The sequence below is a fragment of the Euleptes europaea genome, chromosome 1 (assembly GCF_029931775.1).
Source record: "Euleptes europaea isolate rEulEur1 chromosome 1, rEulEur1.hap1, whole genome shotgun sequence".
Classification (NCBI taxonomy): domain Eukaryota; kingdom Metazoa; phylum Chordata; class Lepidosauria; order Squamata; family Sphaerodactylidae; genus Euleptes; species Euleptes europaea.
In genome coordinates, this window is record NC_079312.1 from 4,507,549 (window position 1) to 4,533,826 (window position 26,278).

The 26,278-nt window shown below is 49.3% G+C and overlaps 2 protein-coding genes across 2 annotated transcripts; both read right to left on the bottom strand.

Moving 5' to 3' along the window:
- Nucleotides 1-434: 434 nt before the first annotated feature.
- On the bottom strand, nucleotides 435-12,169 carry LOC130493484 (zinc finger protein ZFP2-like). Its single transcript, XM_056867236.1, has 7 exons — nucleotides 12,115-12,169; nucleotides 9,125-9,213; nucleotides 7,993-8,119; nucleotides 6,168-6,289; nucleotides 4,569-4,682; nucleotides 2,356-2,441; nucleotides 435-1,587 (listed from the first exon to the last, which is right to left on the bottom strand). Exons 1-7 carry the CDS (start codon nucleotides 12,167-12,169, stop codon nucleotides 435-437), a joined length of 1,746 nt encoding a protein of 581 aa, XP_056723214.1.
- A 3,339-nt stretch (nucleotides 12,170-15,508) lies between these two features.
- On the bottom strand, nucleotides 15,509-26,024 carry LOC130493485 (gastrula zinc finger protein XlCGF57.1-like; the record flags this gene model as incomplete). The annotated part of the gene is made up of 4 exons (XM_056867237.1): nucleotides 25,937-26,024; nucleotides 24,841-24,971; nucleotides 19,753-19,879; nucleotides 15,509-16,764 (listed from the first exon to the last, which is right to left on the bottom strand). Coding segments are annotated over exons 1-4 (1,602 nt in total), but the record flags the coding sequence as incomplete, so codon positions are not given.
- Nucleotides 26,025-26,278: the final 254 nt, after the last annotated feature.

Sequence of the window (26,278 nt, forward strand, 5' to 3'; positions counted from 1 at the left end):
CAACACATTGATAAATCAATTTCAAAAAAATTCCAGAACACAGCCCAAAACATTCATAGAATGAGAGTTGGAAGGGTCCACCAGGATCAACTAGTCCAACCCCCAGCACAATGCAGAACATTTGCAACTAACACCCTGCTACACCCCGAGACCCTTACTCCATGCACAGAAGATGGCAAAAAACAAAACAAAAATCCCTCCAGGATCCCTGGACAATCTGGCCTGGAGGAAAATTGCTGCCTGACCCTAAAGTGGTGATCAGCATTTCCCTAGGCATGTAAGAAAGGGCCACAAGAGCCAAGCACTGATGCAACCCTTCCTGCCCTCCCTCTCATGATCTGCCTAGGCATTTATATGGTTCCACCCCTGTGTGGATTCTGTGGTGGGAAGTAAGGCTGTCACTCCACCTGAAGCTTCTCCCACATTCCATGCGTTTATATGGTTCCACCCGTGTGGATTCTGTGGTGGGAAGTAAGTTGATTATTCCACCTGAAGCTTTTCCCACACTCCAGGCATTTATATGGTTTCTCCCCTCTGTGAATCCGTTGATGAGAAGTAAGGTTTCCATGAACAGTGAAGGGTTTCCCACACTCTAAGCATTTATATGGTTTCTTCCCTGTGTGAATTATTCGGTGGTAAATTAGACTTCCTCTGTCACTAAAGCTTTCCCCACATTCCAGGCATTTATACAGTTCCACCCCTCTATGAATCCTTTGGTGGGAAGTAAGCTGACTCCTCCATCTGAAGCTTTCCCTACATTCCAGGCATTTATATGGCTTCTCCCCTGTGTGAATCCTTTCATGAGAAGTAAGGCCTTCTCTCCGACTGAAGCTTTTCCCACACTCCAGGCATTTATTTGGTTCCTCGCCTGTGTGAATTCTTTGGTGGGAAGCAAGGCCCCCACTCCAAATGAAGCTTTTCCCACACTCCAGGCATTTATATGGCTTCTCCAATGTGTGTATTCTTTGATGAGCAGTAAGGCCTCTATGATCCCTGAAGCTTTTTCCACACTCCAAGCATTTATAAGGTTTCTGCCCTGTGTGGATCATTTGATGAGACGTAAGGGTTCTACGATCACTGACGCTTTTGCCGCACTCCAGGCATTTATATGGTTTCTCCTCAGTGTGAATCCTTTGATGAAAAGTAAGACTTGCACGAACACCAAAGCATTTCCCACACTCCAGGCATTTATATGGTTTCTCCCCCGTATGAGTTTGTTGATGGTATCTTAGTGCTCCTCTCTCACGAAAGCTTTTCCCACACTCCAGACATTTATATGGTTCCTCTCCTGTGTGAATTCTTTGGTGGGAAGTAAGCTGATTACTCCATCTGAAGCTTTTCCCACACTCTAAGCATTTATATGGTTTCTCCTCTCTGTGAATTCTTTGATGGGAAGTAAGGGCATCACTCCGACAGAAGCTTTTCCCGCACTCCAGACATTTATATGGTTTTTCCCCTCTGTGAATTCTTTGATGGGAAGTAAGGCCATCACTCCGACTGAAGCTTTTTCCACACTCCAGGCATTTATATGGTTCCTTCCCAGAGTGAACTCTTTTATGCACACTAAGATTTGAACTGTGACGGTAGCTTTTTCCGCACACCAAGCAATTAAATGGTTTTTCCTCACTGATAATTTTTTGATGGGAATTTAGGCAATGTTTCTGCCCAAAGCCTTTTCCACACTCCACACGTTTATGTACTTTCTCTCTGTTAGAGGTGTTCCATTGAATATTAATAACTGATTTGTAAAGAAAATTTTCCTGGCTCACAGTGTCCTCTTTCCTCTTGTCTCCTTGTAATATTTTTTGCAGTACAGAGTTACTGCCCTGGAAAAGACTGGATTTATTCCTCCCTTTAGGTGGGTGTTTTCCCTCCTCCTTTTTCAGTGCATCCAAATGTTCAAACCTCTCTTTCACATCTGAAGATGTATCCTCTTTCTCCATCACTGGGTGTTCTTTTGTTTTATTTGCTGACTCCCACACAGCTCCTACTGAAAGAAAGAGAAACCTGATGTGATAATAGGACACTTTATCCAAATATTCATGGAAGAGATTCCTGCTTTGCTTAGTAATGGTTATGTTTGCGTGTTGCAAATGCTCAGAGGTTAAGTTCTAACAGTCTTTAGGAAGTTCTCCTCCTAGCTTTCTTAATTCTTTCAAAATTCCAAGCTGAGTACGTTGGGAGAGTCGCCATTTGTACAGTAATGAACATCGCCAAAGAGGACAAAAGAGAAAAGAATATACAATGGGCACCTTCTGCCTCAACATAACCCCATCGTTCTAAGTTTCTCTTTTCCTGCCCGGGGGAATTACAGAGGGAAGTGTTTAGGGGCAGGGGATTTGGGAAGAAAGTTACCCTTCAAGAGGGACAGCCATTTGTACTTTAACAAAAATGGCAGACTTCTGAAGAGAGGTGGCCAGCCAGATGGAGAAAAAGGTAATCTAACGAGAACAAGAAAGGATGAAACTAGGAAGTTATTTCTCTTTTAACTTCACAGAAGTATGTATAGGATCTTGAGAAAGAGGGTTTTTTGATTTTCTCTGCACTCATATGTCCTGGTGGGCAGCTGGGGGTGGCTTGGCGGAATTTGGGAGGCACCTTAGATGATTGTCTTGGGCCACCTCATGGATTGGCCACCCCTATGTTGAGGAGCCACTGTAACTGTTAGAAAATTCTTCCTAATGTCTAGACGGAAACTCTTTTGATTTAATTTCAACCCGTTGGTTCTGGTCTGACGTTCTGGGGCAACAGAAAAAACCTTGGCACCATCCTCTATATGACAGCCCTACAAGTACTTGAAGATGGTTATCATATCACTAGCAACACTAGTGATCACTAGCAACACTGCTCTGTGCTGGGGGAGGTGATAAAATACGTTAATGTGAGAACAATCTGGAGCTGCTTTGGGCCATGCCTCTGCAGGAAGGCACCTTGTTGTGGATGAGAGGCAGAGGGGCAAGAGATGCCCTAAAGGTTACGGTGACGGAAGAACACCATTGGCATTTCTGTGCCTCTCTGGACAGAGAGTGCCTTTGACAACCAAAAGGGAAAACACGCTAGCTCTTGGATATGTTAGCACCTATTGATAGGCGGGTCCATGTTTTGGTGGGCTAGAGCTCCAGGAGTTGGAACCCAGATTGGCTAAAGACCCTAGGACCAAGCGGGGAGGGGTCTGAAACGGGGAGCTGCCCTTTTGTTGAGGGTTCTCTGCTTTTTTGTGGTGCTCTCTGCTTTTTGATTGCTGAGAGCTGCACACTCGATTGTGTGGTTGCACTGAAGGATGATGGAGGGGAATGATCATAAAGATGGTTGCAGGGGGCATCATGCAACCAACAAAGTCCAGATATGTCATGGATCGTGAGTACCTAGTTAGTAATCTTTCTTTTGTTAATTCTGCCTAGTGCACCTAGTACCCTGAGTTCGTGCCTTGTAGAAAACAAGATGATCAATTAAGGGAGTCGGCACATTTCCTTATCCACCTGCCTTGGCTCCTCAGCATCCTAAAGTAATGCAGGTGACACCACAAGAGTGAGAGGAGCCAATTTTACCTGGAGTGTTGGCGGCGAAAGGAAAAAGGCAGGACAGCGCCTATCTTCACCGCACACTAGCTTTGCTTTGCAGGCACAGCGTCCCAGGATCAGGGCCTGCTGTCTCTACTTAAAGGGGTCTCCGGATAAACAGGGCTGGGAAACACCCTGGCCGGAAAGCCTCTACCTCTCAGGGTGGAAAATACTTGGCTCAGCTTGGCAAGAGGGATCTGGCTTGGTAGAAGGAAGTTGCCTGTTTTCATATACTCCAGCTCCACAGGCCCCATTTCAGCACCCACATCTCATCCAAGCTCTTTGGAGGAGAAGGTCAGACTGGGAGGACAAAGAAGGTACTTGGAAGGAACCGCAGGGAAAACCCTGCCCCACCACAGACCTAAGCAGCTACCTGCCAGTCCCTCCTCTTCGTCAGAGCCCAGGAAAAATAACTCTTCCTCTTCTTCCAGCCAGGATATGAGATCAGGTTTGGCCATCTGAGGTCCTTTATTCAGAAAAAAAGAACACAATTCTAAATCTTCGTGCACATAAATTCAGCAGTCCCAAGACATATTAACTCTGTCCCTCCAGAAATACAGAAGAAGTAAGAAATAGGAGTGAGTTGCATTCATTCATCTGCCACTGGCAGTTCTCTGCTCACTCCTTACTCAGGTCAGCGTGAAATGCCAGCTGGGAACAAAAGGGTGGCAGAGAAGGCGCTGGAGCTCCCTCCACAGCCCCATCTCAGTCCACGTACGGCAAGGCCCAGACGGGAGGGCAGCCCCTCCTTCTCCTGATCTGGCAGACCTTGGCACCTCTTTTGCTGTCCTCTCAGGGGGTCCAGACACAGGACTGCCAGGAAGGGCCCCCCTCTCTGAAAGGAGAGCCCAGAACCCCTCCGATGTCAGAGGAGGGATCATGGAGAGAGGCAGAGATCAGCCTTTTGGCCCAGAGCCAACTGCCCGCCTGTGTCCTTCCTCTTAAGGGACTTACTCCCAACAAGAAGGAAGTCATCAAAGAAAAAACATCCTCACCCAGAGAAATTACATTCCAGGAATTCTCCAGCATGACTTCCTTGTACAGCGCTCTCTGGGCTGGGAGCATCAGGGCCCACTCCCCCTGGGTGAAGTACACCGCCACCTCCTCAAAGGACACCCCGCCCTGCAAGAAGAAGAGGGAAGCATTTCTTTACTTGACTAGAAAGCTGGAGGAAAAGCCAAGAAGCCAGGGACAGTCGATTATTACTGGAAGAGCAGCACAAAGAGGAGGTGAGAAGAGCCCCCTGGAGACATTGGGGTGTCCCCCACACACGCTCCTTGGGGCCTCTTCAGGGGTTGTCCTCATTGGCAGTGGGCTGGCAGCCTTGTGGGGAAGAGGCCACAGATGTCCATATGGAAAGGACCAAATGTTTTTCTGTGAGAAATTAATGCTCCAGTATTGTTTCCACGGTCCCTGCTTGGGCTTCTCTGCACATGCCATCCTGGACAGGGGTGACCCCGTCCCAGCCTCCCCAGTCGGCAGACTCAACATCGTGCAGTGCCAGAACCACCAGCAGGAGCCCGATCCTGTGAGCCTCACAACACAGAAGAGAGTAATCCTGCCCTCCATTGCACGTCTCCCGTGTGATACCCCCCATACCTGAGTTGGCTTCATGGCAGCTCTTTTCCCTTCACCACACAGAGGAGATGGTGGAGGAAGCACCCAGGGTGTCTTTCTGCTGCTGCCTGGGAGGGAGAGGAAGAGAGAATTGGAAACCCTTTCTCCTACACAGCCATTTCCTCTCTCCAAATTGGACTCGGAGCACAAGTCAAGATCCTAGATTCAAGAAATGAAGGCCTGAGGGTTTGACCCAACAACTCCCTCCCCTCAGACAGCCATTCTGTAGGGAGGAGGAGGTCCCACATTATGGAGGGAGAGGTCCCCCTCCCCGAAATGTTTCCACTTGGCCTCATCAAATCCATTCCTGTGCACTGCATCCGTAACCATGCCTGAATCCACACCTCTCCCTCCTCCCCTCTGAGGGAAGCCAAGGCCCCCTCACCTGCCCCACACAACAATGTGCTGGGAATGTGGTGGCACAGCTCTGAGTGTACTGGATGGAATTCCTAACTTGGGGCTGCAGATGGGAGACGCCAGCTAGGAATGACTATCTCCCCTCACAGTGAAAACTAGCTCTCCAAGGAAACGGTTCCTGCCCTCTCTGCTGGTGCTGGCCATGATGCTTTTCCATGGCAGGGAATTAATGCCTCTCATGCCACCACCTCAGGCCTCGGCCGGCTCTTCCTCCTGGATATGTGGACCAGGCCTGAGCCTCATATTTAAGCACATGCCAGACAGGGACAATGTCTCTTCCCTGCTGATGCATTTGATCTCCTCAAACTGTGGTTAATAATCTATTGAGGCATTGGGGGAAAACACTCCTTCACCCTGAATAAGATTCTGCCTCCCACCGTGGACACTACTGGGCTAGGCATAAAGGCCACAAGACCTGGAAGAAGGAAGTCAGCTATTTTCATAAGTTGAAGATCTCCAGGCACCTTTCAGCATCCTCAACCCATCAAAGCTATTTTGAGGATAAACCCAAACTGTGAGGAGAAAGAAGGCCACAGAAATTGACCAGCCTTTGGAAGAAAATGCAGACCTCACGCAGTCCCAGGACAGACCTAAGCCACTGCCTGCCAATCCCTCGTGTTCATCAGAGCCCAGGAGAAACAGCTCATCTTCCTCTACCAGCCAGGATATGACGTCAGGTCTGTCTATCAGGGGTCCTATTTATAAGGGAGGGAAACACAAAATTAGACCTCTTCTGTGAGCATATAAGTTCAGCAGTTCCTAGTGATGTTGACTGACCCTCCAGAAATACATTACAGACAACTAACAAGTGGGGACCTGCGAGAAACTTGCGGGAGCAGCTTTCCCGTTACCCTCACCTTTGCTTCCTCCCCTCTTCCCCTACTTCTCTCAGTCTCTCCCTCTTTCTTCCTCCTGCCAACCTTTTTCTGACACTTTCACCCCTCCATGCCTGTCACGCTCTCTTTGTGCCCCCATCCTCCTCCCAACCGCCCACCTACACACACCCCCACAGCAGCAGGGCTTGTAGTGGCTCTCCTGCTATCCCAACGGATCTCCCACCTATCGAGATCAGTCCCCCTTAGGGTTGCCAGCAATCAGTTCTCCAGGGGGACTGATCTCTGTCATCTGGAGACCAGTTGTAATTCTGGGTGATTTCCAACACTCACCTGGAGGTTGGCAACACAGGTTCCCCTGGAGGAAATGGCTGCTTTGGAAGGTGGAGTGTATGGCATTATACCCTTCTGAGGTCTCTTCCCTCCTCAACGCACCCCCCCCCCACACACACACCTGTCTGTGGTATCCGTGGTATCTGTGGTAACACTCTCCTCCAACACCACATTTCAAAAATCTAATTTCTTCCTGTCAGCTTTCTTCATTGTCCAGCTTTCACACTCATACATAATAACAGGGAATATGATGGAATGAATTAACTTGATCTTGGTTGCCAGTGACACATCCTTACACTTAAGAATCTTTTCTAGCTATAGCCACTGGTGTGTGTGCATTAAGTGCCGACAAGTCGCTTCCGACTCATGGCGACCCTATGAATGAAAGTCCTCCAAAATGTCCTATCTTTGACAGCCTTGCTCAGATCTTGCAAATTGAGGGCTGTGGCTTCCTTTATTGAGTCAATCCATCTCTTGTTGGGTCTTCCTCTTTTCCTGCTGCCCTCAACTTTTCCTAGCATGACTGTCTTTTCCAGTGACTCTTGTCGTCTCATGACGTGACCAAAATACGATAGCCTCAGTTTACAGCATTCTTATTAAATTTTCTTTGGCAGAGAGGTTTACTGAAAATTTTAATCCATTTCTTAACACCAATGTCAACCAAATCCAGACTCTCAGTGGTATTGACACAAATGCTGTGTCTTGATCTTTCTTTATCCATTGAGTTATCCAACCTATTCTAGCTGAATACTGACACTTTTATATATTGGAGATTCCTAAACCCCCTCTGACCATCTTGTCCTGAGCGTCCGGAATGCTAATCCTGGGTCTCTTATAACCTCAAATAAATTTCCTCCTGTATTAGTATTGGACCATTCCAAAACAAGAAGATCCATCCAGTTAATATTAACATTTTAATTACATTTATTTCATCTAACAACAATAGCTTTAAATGTGGCCAGGAAGCTAGTTGGTTTTTAATTTCCTTCACACAGACAAAGCATCCCATGACACCTAACCCAAGGCCCTCTCATGTGCTCCACCCACAGGACTGCCAGGCTGGGGCTCCACTTCTGCAAGGGGGCCCAGGGCCCCTCCCACTTCAAAGGAAGGATCATGGGGGTGGCAGAGATCAGCCACTGGGTCCAGGGAAGATACTGTGACCATGTCTTTCCTCTTAAGGGACACCCTACCAGCCAGAGGGAGACAGCCCAAGAGAAAAGGATCCTCACCCATAGAGGCCACGGTCCCATAATTCTCCAGCATGACTTCCTTGTACAGAGCTCCTTGGGTTGGGCTCAGCAGGGCCCACTCTCCCTTGGTGAAGTACACAGCCACCTCCTCAAAGGACACCATGCCCTGCAAGAAGAAGACACAACAAGAAGACACAACTAGAAAGCTGGTCTGGGTGTGGGTGAAGGAACATACAGTCAATGCTGGAAGAGCAGAACAAAGAGGAGGGGAAAAGACCCCCGTGGGGACATGTGCCCCCTCAGCCCAATTTGGGAACATCTTGGTGCCGGAGGAGCTGTCCTCCACTCCAGAGGGGTAGCGGCCTCGTGGAGATGAGGCAAGAGATGTCCAGACGCTAAAAGAAGAGTTGGTTTTTATATGCTGACTTTCTCTACCACTTAAGGAAGAATCAAAACAGCTTACAATTACCTTCCCTTCCCCTCCCCACAACAGACAGCTTGTGAGGTAGGTGGGGCTGAGAGAGCTGTAAGAGAGCTGTGACTAGTCTAAGGTCACCCAGCTGGCTTTATGTGTAGGAGGGGGGGAACCAACCTGGTTCACCAGATTAGCCTCCGCCGCTTATGTGGAGGAGTGGGGAATCAAACCCGGTTCTCCAGATTAGAGGCCACCGCTCCTAACCACTGCTCTTAACCACTACACCACTCTGGCCAAATTGTTTACCGTTGGGCTATTCATGGGCCACTATCGTTTCACAGTCCCTGTTCGGACTTCTCTGCCCATCCCATCTGAGACGTGTGTGTGTGTGTGTATGACCATTTTCATTCCTCTACGCTGGGCATCCTTGACATTTTGCTGCGGCAAAAAGCAAAGGATAGGCCAGGCAAGCCCGATGTTGTCAGATCTCGGAAGCTATGTAGGGTTGGCCCTGCCTGGGATTGAGATGGGAGACCTCCAAGGAATACCAGAGTCGTGAGGCGGAGGCAGGCAATGGCAAACCACCTCTGTACGCCTCTTGCCTCGAAAACCCCTCAGGGTTGCCACAGGTCAGCTGTGACTTGACACCGCCGTCAGAAGCAAGAGGCAGCAGCCCGATCCTCTGACCCTTGCGTCAGAGAAGGAACCATCCCTGCCCGCCCCCAACTGCTTGTCTCCCCAGTGACACCCCCTTACTTGGGCTGGCTGCATGGCATCTCCAGTCCCTTCACCACACAGCGGAGAGACGGTGGGGGATGCACGCGTGATGGTCTTTTCTCTGCTGCCTGGAAGGGGGGGGGGAGAAAGGGGGTGAGAAACAGACAAAGAAGGTTCCAGGTTCAATCCCTGGCATGTCATAGAATCATAGTCAGAAGGGGCCATACAGGCCATCAAGTCCAAACCCCCTGTCCAACACAGCATCAGCCTAGAGCACCACTGGCAACCTCCTGTTGAAAGGATCTGTTAGTAAGTGATCTCTGTCTGAGACCCTGGAGAGCGGCTGCCAGTCTGAGTAGACAATACTGACCTCTATGGACCAAATGCATGATTCAATATAAGGCAGCTTCACGTGTGTCCCATTCCGGGGCAATGAGTCCCCTGATCCTGCCTGAAGTGACATCACACCCTCTTCCACTCTGAGGGAAGCCAAGACCCTCCTGCCTGCCCACCCCACCCCCCGATTTAGGAGAATGTGCTGGGAATGAAGTGGGAGAGAGTTGCAATTGGCAATACCCTGGGCATGTAAGAAAGGGCCACCACAAGAGCCAGCACCAGCTCATCCCTTTCTGCACTCCCTCTCCAGAAGGATCTCTGCATACTGGAAGAATGGGCTTTAAAATGGCAAATGAGATTCAAGGTGAGTGAAGTGTAAAGTGATGCATATTGGGGCAAAAAATCCCAACTTCACATATACACCGATGGGACCTGTGCTGGCAGCGACAGACCAAGAACAGGATCTTGGGGTGGTAGTGGATAGCTCAATGAAGATGTCAACCCAGTGTGCGGCTGCTGTAAAAAAAGGCAAATTCCATGCTGGCCATAATTAGATGAGGAATAGAGAATAAAACTGCTGATATCATACTGCCGTTGTACAAATCTATGGTGAGACCACATTCCTCCTAATGTCCAGCCGAAAATGATACAATAATATTTAACTGCGGATTAACAAAACCAAAACAAACAAGGGGCAAGGGGGGGGGGGGAATGGCTGCTTTAGAGGCGGGGCCAGGGGAATTAGAAGTGATAGCCGTAGAGGCATGGTTGCAAACTCTGACTTCGCAGCAAAGTCAGATTGGGAAAGGCAGGGGAAAAGGCAGAGGCAACTCCCAAATGCTCCATGATGCTGTGGGGAAGTAGGGAGAAAACCCACTTCTCAAAAGCGGCAAGCCTGGAGCAAATTGCCTGCGGCGTGTAAAAGGACTAAGACACCTGCATCCTTTTCCAGAAATAAAAGGGAACAGCATTGATATTCAACAGGAAGGTTTCCTCAAAACACACACACCCCTTTCCACTCTTTAGGGTCCCTTTTGTGTGAGTCTTCGGAGCATCAAGCGTCTCAGTCCTTCCTCCCACTTAACACCTCCCTCCCCAGCTCCCCGGGACCTTTCTTCAGCACCCCCCTGCATTGGCCCCATCCTGCCCCACCCCAGACCTCCCCACTTAGCAACCCCCTTCCAAGTTCCTTCGGCACCCCCACCTGCCCCCTCCCCCCAAAATCTCACCCTCAGACCTCCCACCTCTTTCCCCCTCCTGCATCTGCTCCCTCCTTCTCCCCCACACCCCACCTCTCCCTCCTTCCCAAATGGGCCTCTGGAACCTGCAGCCACTTGAGCCCCCTCCTGCCTCCAAAGGCGCCGGGTTCGAGTCTCGCTCCCCGTCCCTTGCAGGCTCTGCACTAAGGGGCCGAGGGTCTCTCATTGGGTGCATTGGGGGAGGCGGGCCCATTGGGGGGGGGAGGATGGGGGGCTCTCTTTCTCGCCTCGTGGTGCACCCCCCGTCCTTTCTCTCTTGCATTGCAACGCCCCCACTTTCCCCCTCCCCCCCCCAGCCCCTTTGAGCTCCCCGGCTAGATCTGGGGCCGGGGGGGCACCTTAGAGACCCACAAGATCTTCGGGAAGGGGGCTTGGGGGGTCTCTCCTCGGAAACTCTGTCTTGGAGCTCAGCTGACCCCCGCCCAGCTGTTGACCCGGAAGCCCGGGAAAAGGAGGCGCGCGGGACCGGAAGCGGCTTCCCCCGTCGCCACCCCCCCTCCCCACGTTAGCCTCTCTAGGACCGTGGCTGACTCGCTCTCTTTAACCCTTGGAGAGCGCCTCCCCACTGCAAGGGGGCCTGCAAAGAGGGAAAATGCAAAAGGAGCATCTCAGGAAAGGACGCACAAAAGTTGCCCAGCAGCAAACCCATCACGATTTCCCACAGCCAAAGGGGGCAGGCAATATTGGGCTTATTTCATTGGGAAAATGAGAAATACACTCTATTTTTCCCATGCATTTTCCATATATATATATTGGGGATCGTCTTATGCACGGAATATTCGATATTGATCGCTTAATTTTGGGTTCAACAAAATAGGGGCCGTCTTATACATGGAGGGGTCTTGCGTGTGTGTGTAAAGTGCCGTCAAGTCGCAGCCGACTTATGGCGATCCCTTTTTGGGGTTTTCATGGCAAGAAAAATACGGTAAATTGGTTCTTGCGGGTTATCCGGGCTGTGTGACCGTGGGTCTTGGTATTTTCTTTCCTGACGTTTCGCCAGCAGCTGTGGCCGGCATCTGCAGAGGAGGAACACTGAAGGACAGTGTCTCTCAGTGTCAAGTGTGTAGGAAGAGTAATATATAGTCAGAAAGGGGTTGGGTTTGAGCTGAGTACTGTCCTGCAAAAGTAATGTGCTAATCATTGTCCTGTCTTACACATTACTTTTGCAGGACAATGACTCAGCTCAAACCCAACCCCTTTCTGACTATATATTACTCTTCCTACACCCTTGACACTGAGAGACCCTGTCCTTCAGTGTTACTACTCTGAAGATGCCTGCCACAGCTGCTGGCGAAACGTCAGGAAAGAAAATACCAAGGCCAGGGTCACACAGCCCGGATAACCTGCAAGAACCGATGAACTCTGACCGTGAAAGCCTTCGACAATACGGTATATTTTTAAAATCTCTCTGATAGTCATGAAACGTGGGGTTACCTCTGTGTAAAGTGGTTTTAAGTCCTGGTTTTGGAGTCTTCTCAGCTGCCACCATGATGGCTTTACCGGAAAGGCAGTGTTATGGGCTGGGCTTTCTTTATCCTTTTCCCCTAGTGGGATCTTCCGCTTTGCCTTTCCATTCAAATGGCCCTCCTCAAGACTCCAAAGGAAAAAGGGAAGGGTCACTTTGAAAAGAAACCCTCCTTAAGAGCACATTAAAAAGAAAGTGTTGAAAAAGCACAACGTGTTGAATTAAAAATCCTCTCCCATAAGGACTGCAGTTCAGACTCTGGAACACCGTCCTCTTTCTCATCCCTTCCGGCTTCTAGAATTTCAGAAGGCAGTGTTATGAAGTGCAGGTTTACAATCTTGATGAGGGCTATAAATTTCAAATGCGATCTTTAAATATTCCACTCGTTATTACAACACATGTGGGTGACATCTGGGATAGCAACAGATGACCCAAGGAAAAAAAGACAAAAGCAGCAGAGCAAAATCTGGTTAGGAGGAGTTCTGCTGACTCCAGGCAAAAGACTCATCCCCAGTGGGTGGCTGGGAGAAGTGGGAGGGTCTGGAATATAGGGAAGGACTGGCTCCACAGATCTCAGGGTCCTTTCTGGCCCCATCTGTCCTTGTGCCCCAACACCAGTCTTTAGGTTGCCCCCGGCTGGCTGTTCCCCCATGTCAGGTACCCTGCCTGGCATCTTCCAGAGCCCGCCTTGCTCTGGACTCACTTCTAGACTTTCTGCCAACTGAGGTGCCAACTGAGGCACTTGGGGTGCCAAAAAATCTTCGGCTGGCCCGGTTCGCTGCAATCCCCACTCCACCCCGCCTACCAATTCAACACACCCTGCGCTGAGTGAAAGGTATTTTTTCCTTCCCAGTTGCAATGTGAAGCAAAGATTTTGGCCTTCACATTTCTGGTGTACTGTGCTGTCAGGCATGGGGGAATCATCGTGGCATTCACAGAAGTCAGTCTTACTTGCAGTGTGTTACAGTTTCAAAATCAATAGTTATACCACACTGGGTTATGTTTTCTTCCTCTGATTGAAACCAACCAATCTGTGTAAGTCCTCAGTCTTGCCCCACCTATTATGAATCAAATCCTTTCCCAAAACTGGCACATGTTCTATATATATTATTTCCCAACTTCACACACATGTGTAAACTCCAGGGGATCTTTCATGCCTTCTAGTGAGAGAGGAAACTCACTTGGGAAACATTTATTTGCTTCATTTGTCTTCTGCCTTTCTTGTTGAGACTCCGAGTGGATTACAGAGTTGTAAAGAACAATGCAAAATAGGAACACTATATATCCATGTTGGTGAACCTATGGTACGCATGCCGCAGCAGGCAATCCGAGCCGTCTCTGTGGGCATGCGCGGACTCGTCAGCTCTGGCTAGGGCTGTGCCGCGTTGCTGTGGTGAGGGCGCTGAGGGCAGTGCTCCTTCTCCCCAAGCCCATGCTCCCCAAAATCAGAATGGGTTGTGATGCCGCCTGCACAGCCTTCTTGCTGTGCCCCCAACGAGAATAATTAGGCTCAGAACTGATCTGGTTTTATGATCATTTTCTCAATGGCGTGAGCTCAAGAGCCAATGAGAAAATGAAAGTAATTTAATGGTTGATTAATTGCTTGGTCAGAATGCTGACTCACTAATTGACATTTTCAGGTGATGAAGCCTGCAGAACTCCCTGCAGCTGAACATCGTCATGATGGCTGACCAATTAGTTACCGTGACAACGTAAGGCCTTGCATTCCAGAAAGGGGAGAGAAAGGTTTAACGAGAAGCAGCTGGTTGCCTATCTTGTTCCCTCCCCAGAAGCAGCTTTCAAAATGGAACTATTTTGCTGGTCTAAAATCCCAATAGCACAAAATTCATAGGCCTCTAGGCCTGAACCAAGAGAATCATGAAATCCAAGAAATTGAGAGACCTCAACTTCTTGACAGGTATATTTTGCCCTCCCCAACAAGGTAGTCAGTTCAGATCTTCCCCTTAACTCTGTCCTGTCTCTCTCGTGTGTGAGTTCCACGGAGCTCCACACCCCTTCCCCCCCCCTCTTCTGGTGACTTGGCTGGTTCAATTCTCCGGAAAATCCCTCTCCCAGACAACGTTATACTTTGTTTTGTATCCATAAGCCACGGATTTTGGACATCCTCTCTTCTAGATTGGTAAAGTATCACCCAATTAATAACTTCCTCAGATGTCTCTAGTTCTACCTACTTTATATTCTTAGTTCCTTGTATGAATGTATTTGCATTGAATGAATGAATACATAAACATCTTTTAATCTGGAAATCTCTGGTCTGTCTTTATTCTGAGAGTCATTGAAAACAACCCTCTTAAACATTGGGTGATCTCGCTAAATACCATCACATTTTGGGGTAGGGAGTTCCACAGTTTAACTATGCCTTGTGTGAAAAAATACTTCCTTTTATCTGTTTTGAAAAAAAATACTTGAATCTCACACCCTCCAGCTTCAACAGATGACCTCGTGTTCTAGTATTATGGGAGAGGGAGAAAAACGTCTCCGTGTCCACTCTCTCCAAACTATGCATAATTTTATAGACCTCTATCATGTCTCCCCTTAGTCGCCTTCTTTCCAAGCTAAACAGCCCTAAGCGTCTTTATGTTAGACTCAGACACAGATGGCAAACGAGAAGAAAAATCAAAAAGGGAAGAGGTGGGGGAGGGAAATGGCAGAGTTCAGGCCGGCTTGGAAGGACCCGTCTCGCTCTCACCTTCGCCTGCAACCTGCTTGAACCCGCAAGTGCCCAAGACTCAGGACCCCCAATCTAATGGAGGGGGGTGTCTCAGAAAATCATTCCGAGGCACCTGATTTTGGATCTGGCCAAAGATCCTCGAGAGTGGTTAGCAAAGTTTACCCCGCTTGTCGGCCATCTTCTGCTGAGATCAGGAAATTTGAAATTGATTGCATGTTTTGAAGAAACAGACTTCAAAATTCAGTGGGAAGAGCTGGAAATGACACCTGACATTCAAGGTGGTGAAGTTTTCAAAGCACCGGGCATGTCAGAGTCAATGGAGTTAAAGCTGCTTTTCATGGCTCAGAGGTGATTGCCCATTACCTGAAAATGGCCTCTCATTGTTTTGATGAAATTCTCTTGAAGTAGAAATATGGTTGCTCACAGGTGATAAAGCTGGGGGGGGGGTGTTATATAAGAGCCCTACTGACATCCTGGCTCTGTGATGGAAATGTGCTCTGCACATGGCAGGCAGATGCACTCTCTCAAACCTATTCCAAAGATTTGCACATTGTACCCCAGGTGATCAAGGGGGCGCCTTTCAAGAAATCTGACAGAAGATGGCAGCTCAAATTGGGGTGTCTCAGCTGAGGAGAAAACAGGGGACTTACACTGAGCATTCAAAAACGATTTTCCTCTGTGTGTGTTCTTTGATGCTGTTTAAGATTGCCTCTCAGACTGAATCTCTTTCCACACTCTGAGCATTCAAAAGGTTTCTCCCCTGTGTGGGTTCTTTGATGCTGTTGAAGAGTGCCACTGTGACTGAATCTCTTTCCACACTCTGAGCATTCAAAAGGTTTCTCCCCTGTGTGGGTTCTTTGATGCTGTTGAAGAGTGTCTCTGTGACTGAATCTCTTTCCACACTCTGAGCATTCAAAAGGTTTCTCCCCTGTGTGGGTTCTTAGATGCTTTTGAAGACTGCCACTGCGACTGAATCTCTTTCCACACTCTGAGCATTCAAAAGGTTTCTCCCCTGTGTGGGTTCTTTGATGCTGTTGAAGACTGCCACTGTGACTGAATCTCTTTCCACACTCTGAGCATTCAAAAGGTTTCTCCCCTGCGTGGGTTCTTTGATGCTGTTGAAGTGTGTCCCTGTGACTGAATCTCTTTCCACACTCTGAGCATTCAAAAGGTTTCTCCCCTGTGTGGGTTCTTAGATGCTTTTGAAGACTGCCACTGTGACTGAATCTTTTTCCACACTCTGAGCATTCAAAAGGTTTCTCCCCAGTGTGGGTTCTTAGATGCTTTTGAAGACTGCCACTCTGACTGAATCTCTTTCCACACTCTGAGCATTCAAAAGGTTTCTCCCCTGTGTGGGTTCTTAGATGCTTTTGAAGACTGCCACTGTGACTGAATCTCTTTCCACACTCTGAGCATTCAAAAGGTTTCTCCCCTGTATGGGTTCTTTGATGCTCTTGAAGAGTGCCACTGTGTCTGAATCTCTTTCCACACTCTGAGCATTCAAAAGGTTTCTCCCCTGTGTGGGTTCTTTGATGCTCTTGCAGAGTGCCACTGTGTCTGAATCTCTTTCCACACTCAGAGCATTCAAAAGGTTTCTCCCCTGTGTGGGTTCTTTGATGCTCTTGCAGAGTGCCACTGTGTCTGAATCTCTTTCCACACTCAGAGCATTCAAAAGGTTTCTCCTCTGTGTGGGTTCTTTGATGCTCTTGAAGAGTGCCACTCCTACTGAATCTCTTTCCACACTCAGAGCATTCAAAAGGTTTCTCCCCTGTGTGGGTTCTTAAATGCGTATGAAGATTGCCACTCCGACTGAATCTCTTTCCACACTCTGAGCATTCAAAAGCTTTCTCCCCTGTGTGGGTTCTTTGATGCAGCTGAAGATCACCATTGCGACTGAATCTCTTTCCACACTCGTATCGTTTCTCTCCTGAGGGAATTTTCCTCTTGGAAATAACACTCATGTTCTTACTGAAGGTCTTTCCACCGGCCAGACTTCCATTTTCGTTTTCCCTGGAGCGGATTCCCTGATTAGCCCGGTGTCCTTTGTTCTTTCTTGTTTTGGTTGACCTTCCTTCTTGGATTGGGATTTCATGGAAGTTCCCTTTTTGGGATGGAATGGGCTTATCCCTCCTCTTTGCGTGGCTTCCCTCCTGCCTCTGTGGTCCATCTCCATCCTCGAAGTTTCCTTTGGCACCTTGATTCTTGTTTTTTTCCAAAGAGAACCCCTGGTATCCCTCAAGCAGCTCATCTACATTTGCTGTTGGAATAAAGAAAGAAGTCAAGCCAGTACCTACACAAGAAGGCAAGCCACCCATCAGGCACTGCTCACTAATGGGTGTGCATTTCCTTTATCAGACCTTCATTCCCCCCCAACCCCGTGCCAATGATGACCTTCTTTCTCCCCCACCAGAACTGTTGGTCACACCTTATCTCCAGCCAGACCTCCCAGGTCAGCAGTTTTTATATTCTGCCTCCCCTCCCCCTACTCCTCATATGTCCTTTTTCCCTTAAAGTGGCCAAGAATTGTTTCCCCACTGTTCACATTTGACGTGTCGTGCAGCTGTTTCTGTGGCTTGGAATAGCTCTAAATTTGTTCACCTCCTGTGTCATCAGATATGGGGCTGCCGTCATCTGATGTCTGAACTTCTGTGAGGCTATGAAACCAGGGGACCTTGCGACGTCATGCTGTCTCTCAGTGTCTTCCACTCTCTGCCTTATTACTTTTCTAAACTGATCTCCCCTCAGTGTCAATAGATCCTGGGGTGAAAACCCTAGTTTTCTTAGGTTTAATTGCACCTCCTTGATTTGGACTGATATGTGTCCAGACGAATCATTGCAAGGAGGCCAGGTTTTTGTAAACTGTATTTAGTTTGGCCCACATGTAAAAGGACATGAGATGGATTTTAGCTTCAATTCTCATCATGCCTGTCTCCAATCGTATCATAGAATTGGAGACACATCTCGGTACTTGTAGAATACCGCGTAAGAATTTTGACTGCACTTTTCCCAAGGCCTTCGATGTCATATCTGTCTAATTTCCATTTCCTAATTTTTGGGCACTTCCCAAAAGACTTTATTTTGGTTTTAGGGTAATTAATTTGGAGATGCTGGGTTTGACAGTATTCGGAGAATCTGTTTAGCGCTCTCCTCAGACCTACCGGGGTTCTAGACAGCAACACTGAGTTGTCTGCATATAACAGCACTGGAATATGTCAGTGGGCCAGTTTCGGGGGACGAAAGTTTTTATTGTTCAGATAATCTGCCATATAATTTATATAAAAATAAACAACAAAGGGGCTAAAAGACAGCCCTGTCTTGACTCCTTTTTTTGTCCTAATTGGGTCTGGGGAGATGACCTTTTTTTGCTTCTAACTTTTGCCATAATTTAGGCCTTGAAACTGAAGCAAAGGCTGCTTTTAGAGCAATGAAAGCTGCATGCAGGGACGTAGGACCCTTTGAAGTATATTTTTCACTTAGATACGGCAATAGCAGGCAGTGGTCAGTTGTGGATTTACCTTCTCTAAAGCCCGCTTGTTCTGGCACTATGACATCTTCTTGCTCCAGCCAAATAAGGAATTAATCCAGTAAATGTCTGAAGTAGAGTTTACTAACGATACTTAAAAGGCTAATAGGCCTAGAATTTGCAGGATCTTTTTTGTCGCCCTTTTTGAAAATAGGAACCACTATTGCCATATTCCACTCCTTTGGGATTCGGCCTGTTTGGTTGATGTAAGTAAATAGGGTTGCCAGAAAAGGGGCCCACCAGTCAACGTTTTCCTTTAATAATTCAGGAGGGATACCATCAGAGCCAGGTACCTTGCCATTTTTTAACCGTCCTATGTGTATAGTTAGTTGTTTAAAACCTTTTGTTATTGTGCTGCTCCTTGCTTCATGAACTTTTTTGCTTTCTATAACGATCACAAACTTTTGAATAAACCTCTAAAATGTACCCTTGTTGTGGTTTCTGGCTTTAACAGGCTTCAAGCTCTAAGTGTTTTGTTGAATTGGGGTCCGCTTACTGAACTCAAACCCTTTACTTCTGTAGCTTCCCCTTGCTGAGAGGCCTACTCTGCAAGGTGAGTGCTACTTGCTAATTTGGTACCAGCAGGCAGCCTCTGCCTGGGGCTAAACTGGTTGAACAGGGGCTGGTGGCAGATTACCAGCTGAGCTCAGGGGATTTCTGTGCTCAGCGTTTGTCTGAAAGTAGTTTTGCTAGCCACCTCAAGCGAGCGACCAGGTGCGGAGGCTCCTGTCTTCCTCGAAGCTTCCCTCTGAAGAGACCTCGCAGTCCTTCTAAGGTGTTGGTGATGGAGCCCCAAACTCCTATTTACATTTTTTAGGACTCAGAAACCTGTCTTCTGTATCGAGAACATTTTTTATACCACTCAACCTGAAAAGTGCTCAGAACGGCATGCACTCTCTTCTCTTTCTCTCCATCCCAGAACAGGGAAACAGCACATGGCAGGCAGGAATTCAGGTTTTTAAGGCTAGAAATGTTTGGAGGTGAGTGGCCGCTGTGTGGGCTGACAAGAGCCCAGGGTCGCCCATCAGGCTTCATGCTGAGGAGTGGGGAATTGAACCCGGCTCTCCAGATTAGAGTCCGCTCTTAACCACTGCCTCTACCGGGGTTCTTACTGGTGGTGGTGGAAAGAGCTGTCAAGTCGCAGTTGACTTAAGACAACCCTGTAGGGTTTTCAAGGCAAGAGATACTCAGAGGTGGTTTGCCATTGCTTGCCTCTGCATGGCGACCCTGGAGTTCCCTGGTGGTCTCCCATAGAAATCCTAAACAGGGCCAGCCCTGCTCAGCTTCCAAGATCAGGCCAGCCTGGGCCATCCAGGTCAGAGCTGGGGTCCTTCTGAGAAGGAAAGACTTCTGCCTTCAGCACCTGTGAATCAAGGGAAAGGAGAGCCTTACCCAGGGAGGCCACATTCTGACGATTGTCCTCCATGACCTCCTTGTGAAGCCTTTTTTGGTCCGGATCCAGCAGAGCCCACTCCTCCTCGGTGAAACGAACACACACCTCCTCAAAGGATACCAGACCCTGAAAAGAGAGAAAGAGAAAACCCTCTGTCTTCAAAAATAATGTAATTCTTCTCCTTCTAAGTGTAATCCAAAAGGACGATAATAAGATGTTGATGTTCAAGACTCAAACCTCCATCAGACGTTTCCATTTTCTATCCAGCAAACAGCAGAAATAGCAGTAGAGGGAAAGGGACAGAGAGAGATTCTCCTGGGCCTACAGAGGGTGGGGGAAAGCACCCAGGGGCATCAGCCCTATTTCCGAACATTACCCAGTCAGGTTGAATGGATGCTGCTTTCTCTCTGCCAGAGGGAGACGGCAAAGAATCCACCGTCGGTCTTATGGCACCACCTGGAAGGATAAAAAGGTAGTTGTATGGCAGTCTATGATTTCCTAATACTTTGCATTTTAGGTCCAATTGGGGAAATAAGATTCTCCCTGTATTGGCTCATGGTCACAACTATCTTTGTAGCCTTATTTTGCATAATCGTTTGCTTCCACACTTTTGACAAATCTAGTCTTAATACCGTTATCATATACAAAACCGTGGTCTGTCCAGAACTCACAAGGAAGGCTAACAGGCCCTTCTAAACCCACAGGCAGAACTACAGTGACTAAATCTCACAATGGTGGGCAAGAACAGGACATGTAGGAAAAGGCAGCCTTGCGACTGGTGGAGGACCAAGGAGCTTCCCCTCTTGACGTCCCAGCTGGGCAACTCATTGAGAGAGGCCACTGACCCATCCTCCCCATTAGAGTCACCTCACTTCTTTTGGATTTCCCCCCAGGCTATGGCCCTAGCCCAAATACATTATTGCATCTTACTGAGAATCTTTGTTAAATTCAAATATCTCCCCTTCTAATCAGCTGATTACCCGACATTATAGCATCTAATCTGCTTACTGACTGACTGAAGCGTCTTTTAATCATTCGTGTATTCTGCCTCGAGTCCCAGTTAAAAAGGCAGTATAAAGGAACCTCCTATTATACATAATATTAAGTATATAATTTTATTGATTATAAGGATCGTGATAAGGCCAGTGATATCATACTGCCAAACATGGGGGAGACCACTTTTGGACAAGACTTTTCGTACCCTGGCACTCAACGCCTAGTCAGACGGAACATAGTTTTGAAAGCACCCGAGTGCCGCCTTCCACCCCATCCTTTCGAGGTTTCTCAACTCTGGACACTCCTTGCGTAGTTGAAAACACGGAAGCAAAAAGCTCTTGCCTTAAAAGTATTGGAAGTTACTACAGTCTAAGAGCTCCTGAAATCTTAAGATATTGTCCCCCTTTTTATTGGCCCAATGCACTATTATCGCAATTTCTGACATTAACTGTTATCATTTGAGTTTGGGGGGAGTTTTGCCCTCAACCACCTGACTGTATTCGTCCAATTATCCTGCAGTGAAATTATACCGATTCTAGGTTTTTATTTCCCCAGTCTTAATTTGTAAACTGAGAAGCTGGATCAGAGCCTCTTTCCCACACAGGACAAAAGGGGGGGGCGCATCAGAGCAGCCCACCTACACTTGAGGAGGCCATGCAGTGGGAACGACATCCCTTTCAATCTTACCCAGGAAAGCCGCTCTGTGGAAACACTCCTGAGTGATCTTCTCCTGCACCTGAAACAGAAGTGGGGATCCCAGAAAGGGGAGGCTGATGAGAAAAGGAAGAGGAAACAGGCTAAGATGGGTTTCAAAAACGTGGGGCAACCCATGATGATCTTAGGTCATATCCTTTGCCCCCACCCCCCAAACACACTACAAAGATTAATTCTTCTCACCTGCTGGTCCTGATTCTTGTCCTCTGCCTGGCTCAAGAGGAAGCCTTCTGCCAGGGCCACCGCCTGGCAACTGGTCTCTGGCCTGCATTCCCTGACCCAGTTCCCCATCTCTGGGGGCAGGACGGCCAGGAACTGCTCCAGGACCACCAGGTCCAGCATCTCCTTGCTGTGCTTGTCTGGCTTCAGCCACTGGCAGCACAGATGGTGGAGTTGGCTGCAAACCTTTCGGGGGCCCTCTGCCTCCTGGTAATGGAGCTGCCAGAATTGCTGCACATCTGGAGGGAGGAGGTTGTCTTCCGGGCTCTTCTGCACGGTTCTTTCCCACAACTCCCTTTTGCTCCCAGCCTCAGAGGCATCAGGATCCTTCCTTGATTCTGAGACAGCTGAGTCCGGCTCTCCTCTCATCCTCCCCTCCTCTCCAAAGAGGCTCCACCTGGACCAACAGATCACCTTCCTCCTCTGCCAGATCCTTCTATGAAGGCAAGTGCCGAATCTCCCACCTCCTGCAAAGCAAAGACTGATTTTTGGACTGAGATTTTGGGCGAAAACACATGGTCGTTTTATCCTCCTTTAATCCCTGTTTCAGCCAGGATTCAGCCAGGATCGAACGCATGCGTTTCACCAAATGTGCATTCGATCCTGGCTAAAACAGGGATTAAAGGAGGATAAAGCAACCATGCGTTTTCGCCCTCTGTGTGAGTTTTTGTGTAAAAAGGACACCCACGGCTTAATGAAAGCATGGCTAAACCAGACAGGCAAGATTCCTGAAGCGATTCTCCAGCCAGAGAACACCGCCTGGGACCAGGAGCAGGGGCCCAATTCATACACTGGCTGAAAGCTGCAGACAGGGAATAAAACACAGGATGGAGCCACTTAAGCTTCCCAGAGGCACTAGATGGCCCCAATCCTGCCACAGACAACTGCAGAAGATCCCAACAGCAGCTGGGCTTGTTCATAAAAATCAGCGGAGCTGCGCAGGAGCCAGAGAAGAGGAAGGAAGACCTGATTTTAGACTCTGAAAGGGCCCCCTGATGGGTTTCCTGCCTTTTCACCAGCTGTGCAGACGACACATCTAAATATGGCAACAATCCTGAAGAGCGTTGTATGCAGAACAAAAACCAGGCTTTTGAAGGGGCACCTTTAAAATACAGAGTTGATCTTTATAAGGTGTTCCTGGTCTGGAAACTGTCATTCATTTTAGGCCACTCGAGGATCTGTCTTCTTATGCTCTGGCGGGAGGAGGGGATGCTGGATTTTACTTAATAACTAAGGATCTTTTAGGTTATTATTATATTTTGTTTTTTAAGCCACCTCAGGCAGGTTCCCTGCAGAGGCAGCACCAAAAATTCTCTAAATAAATCAATATGCTAACAGCAAATTCGGCCAGATGTTTGGATACTGAACTAATTACTGGAGCATTGAATGGGCAAGATGCCCATTAAAAGCTGCAGGCGAGTGGGGGGTACAGCTCCTTTCTAGGTGTACTTTGGCCTTTGAGGGAGGGGCACCCTGGGGCCAAGCCTGAGCTGGGGTTGCATCTCCAGATTGGGATTTAAGGGGTAGAGCATGGGGAGGGTGGGGTATGAGGAGGGGAGGGACCTCAGAGGGGTACAATGCCAGAGACTCCACCCTCCAATGCAGCCATTTCCTCCAGCGGAACTACGGTTGCCAACCTGCAGGTGGGGCCTGGAGATCTCCCAGAATTACAACTGCTCTCAATGGCAGAAGTCAGTTCCCCAGGAGAAAAATGGCTGCTTTGTAGGGTGGACTCTGTGGTATTACCTGCTACGGTATTTCCCCCCCCCCACAAACCTCGTCCTCCCAGGGTTCCAACCCCCCACCCCCACCCCAAATTTCCAGGAGTTTCCCATCCTGGAGCTGGTAACCCTAAGGGGGAACTGATGTGTATAGCCGGGAAATCTGTGATTCCAAGAGATCTCCAGGTCCCATCTGGAGGTTGCCAACCCCAGAAGGAAAGAAGAAAGCAGGAAAAGGGGAGGGGGCAATGAGAGGTTTCTTGCACATCCCCCTGCAGGTTCCCATTTGGGAACCAACACCTATTCCCACCCCCAGAAAACCCCCAGGAAAGATTTGCTGGCTGGAGTAAAAAAAAAAAAAATGACAGAACCGCGTCTTCACTAAAGCCAGTGTGGGGAAAAGGAACAACCCCCCCCCCCCATCCCAAGTTTGCTTTTCCGGAACAGCCAGAAGAAAAACCCTGCAGGCCTTCTGGAACACCCCCCCCTGCCGCCGCCGCCCCCCCACCACGAAGCCAGGCTGATGAGAAGGATCGCAAGGAAATGCCAAAAAGGGAGGGGCGATTGTTAAACCCTGCTCGCCCCATACAAGAAAGCGTTGCTGTCCTCACTCGATAGATGCACTTTTTCCCCATCTGAATTCTCAAAACTCTGCATGGGGGCTTATTGTTGAGTTTTGAGAATAGGGATGGGGAAAAAGTGCATCTCAAGAGTGGCAAATCCAATGCAAAACCTTCCATGAATAAATGGCCTCCGGCCATAAAGAGTGGCAAACCCAATGCAAAACATTGCCGAAGGCTTTCACGGTCAGAGTCCATTGGTTCTTGTAGGTGATCCGGGCTGTGTGACCGTGGTCTTGGAACGTCAAGAAAGAAAATGCCAAGACCACGGTCACACAGCCCGGATCACCTACAAGAACCAATGCAAAACCTTCCATGAATAAATGGCCGGAGACCATTTATTCATGGAAGGTTTTGCATTGGATTTGCCACTCTTTAGATCAGGGGTGGGGAACGTCAGGCCCGGGGGCCGTATAAGGCCCGCGAAATCATTTGGTCAGGCCCTCCATGGGTCCTGGCTTATCTCTAGCTCAGAAGGATGCTGCCCTGCCTGAATCTCTTGGGCCCAGCCGGGGACGGCAGAGCTCAAAAGCAAGTCGCTCTACGTGGCAGACACTTCGAGCCGTCTCCGGTCGTGCCTCTTGGCTAAATGTCTGACCAAATACAGCAGGCTAATTTTTAAGTTGATCATTTTGTATGGCCCGCGAATGATGTCATAAATCTCCAAATGGCCCTTGGCAGAAAAAAAGCTCCCCCACCCCTGCTTTAGATGCACTTTCCCCCCATCCCTATTCTCAAAACTCAACCATAAGCCCCCATGCAGAGTTTTGAGAATTCAGATGGGGAAAACGGGCATCTATCGAGCGGCAGTGCGAACCCTTCCAGGAAGAAACCAGGTCTCTCGACCTGGCGCCTCCTCCCCAGCCGGAGTTTTGCAGAGAGGAGCCGTCGAATGAGCCCGCAGCCGAAAAGAGCCGCCGCCCGTGCAGAGAGCGCGGAGAGGCCGGACTGCAGAGGGAAGAAGAAGAGGAGGAGGAGGAGATCCCAAGAGAGCAGGCGGGGGGAAAGAAGGGGGGGCTTTGCGAACGGAGCCTGGACGTTATGGGGGGGGTCTTGTTGCTGCACTTTGGGGTCTCCTTGGGGGGGGGGGGTGAGCCCTGCAGGGCTCCTGGCAAAACCCCAAATGCAAGACCCCCCAAATGCAGCCCCTCCGCTGGGCTGCAAGCCGGGGAGGGGTTTTGCAAAAGGAAACCTCGTTTCTCGTCTTACCTCCTCTCGGGTCTCGTGCCCCCCCCCCAATCCTCAGACTGACCCTCCGCACTGGGCAAAGAAAAGGGACACCCCCCCCCCCCGCTCGCCTCGCCCGGCCAGCGGCTGCGCCTCGCTCCGGTTGGGTTGCAAAGGGCGGCGGAAAGGGGAGATCCGGATTGGGAGACTTTTGCGTCTGCAATGGTGGGGAGTGGGCTAGGTCCCGGCCCCGAGGAGCACCAATGAGAATGCCCTCTGGCGCAGCGTCATCAGTCTCCTGGCAGAAGCCCCAGCAGCAGCTGCTCTCGCCTCTGAGCCCACCGATGTCACAGGGGGGGATCTGGCCCAGGGGCTACCCCCCAGGGGGGTCCCACTCCTTTTCAGATCCTTTGGAATTCATGCCGAAGGTTGGTGGGCCCAACCACAAGATGGCTGCCCCGGGAGGCGGAGCCACCCACTTTCGAAAAACAAGCGATGGGCACCTGGAAAGTTGTTGGTGGGCGCCATGGGCACCACGATGGGGAACCCTGTGCTACCCCCTGGCAAGGGCTTCATCCCACATTACGGAGGGGCTTTTGCTCACTCGTGGAAGGGGGGAGTCCTTGAGAAGGGTGGGGGTCTCCCTGCACCTTGAGCTGGTCAGTTGACCGAAGTCCTTGGAACTCCCACCCACTTCGAGGGGTTGTGTGTCTGTAGGGAGAGGGGGAATCCCTCCAGCCTCTTACCCCACTGGACGGTGATGGGGTTGGTCAGCCTGCTGTGCCCCACCTGGCAGGCATAGACATCCCCCTGCTTGGGCACCGTCTCCAGCATGGCCTGGGCAAGGAAGGTCCAGTCTCCGTTCTGGACCGTATCCGCATACCCCACCCCCTCTGTCTGCTCCTGCCTGTTCTTCAGCTACTTGATGTCCACCTCCGAGGGGTAATATCCTGCCGCGGTACAGAGGAGGAGAGTGTGGTGGGCCAGGGGCTCCGCCTTGGTGGGGGAGATCTTCACCATGGGCTGAACTGGGGATGGGAAGAAGAGGGGAAAGCTCAGAGATGCAGGAGAGCCAGAAAAGCACAGAC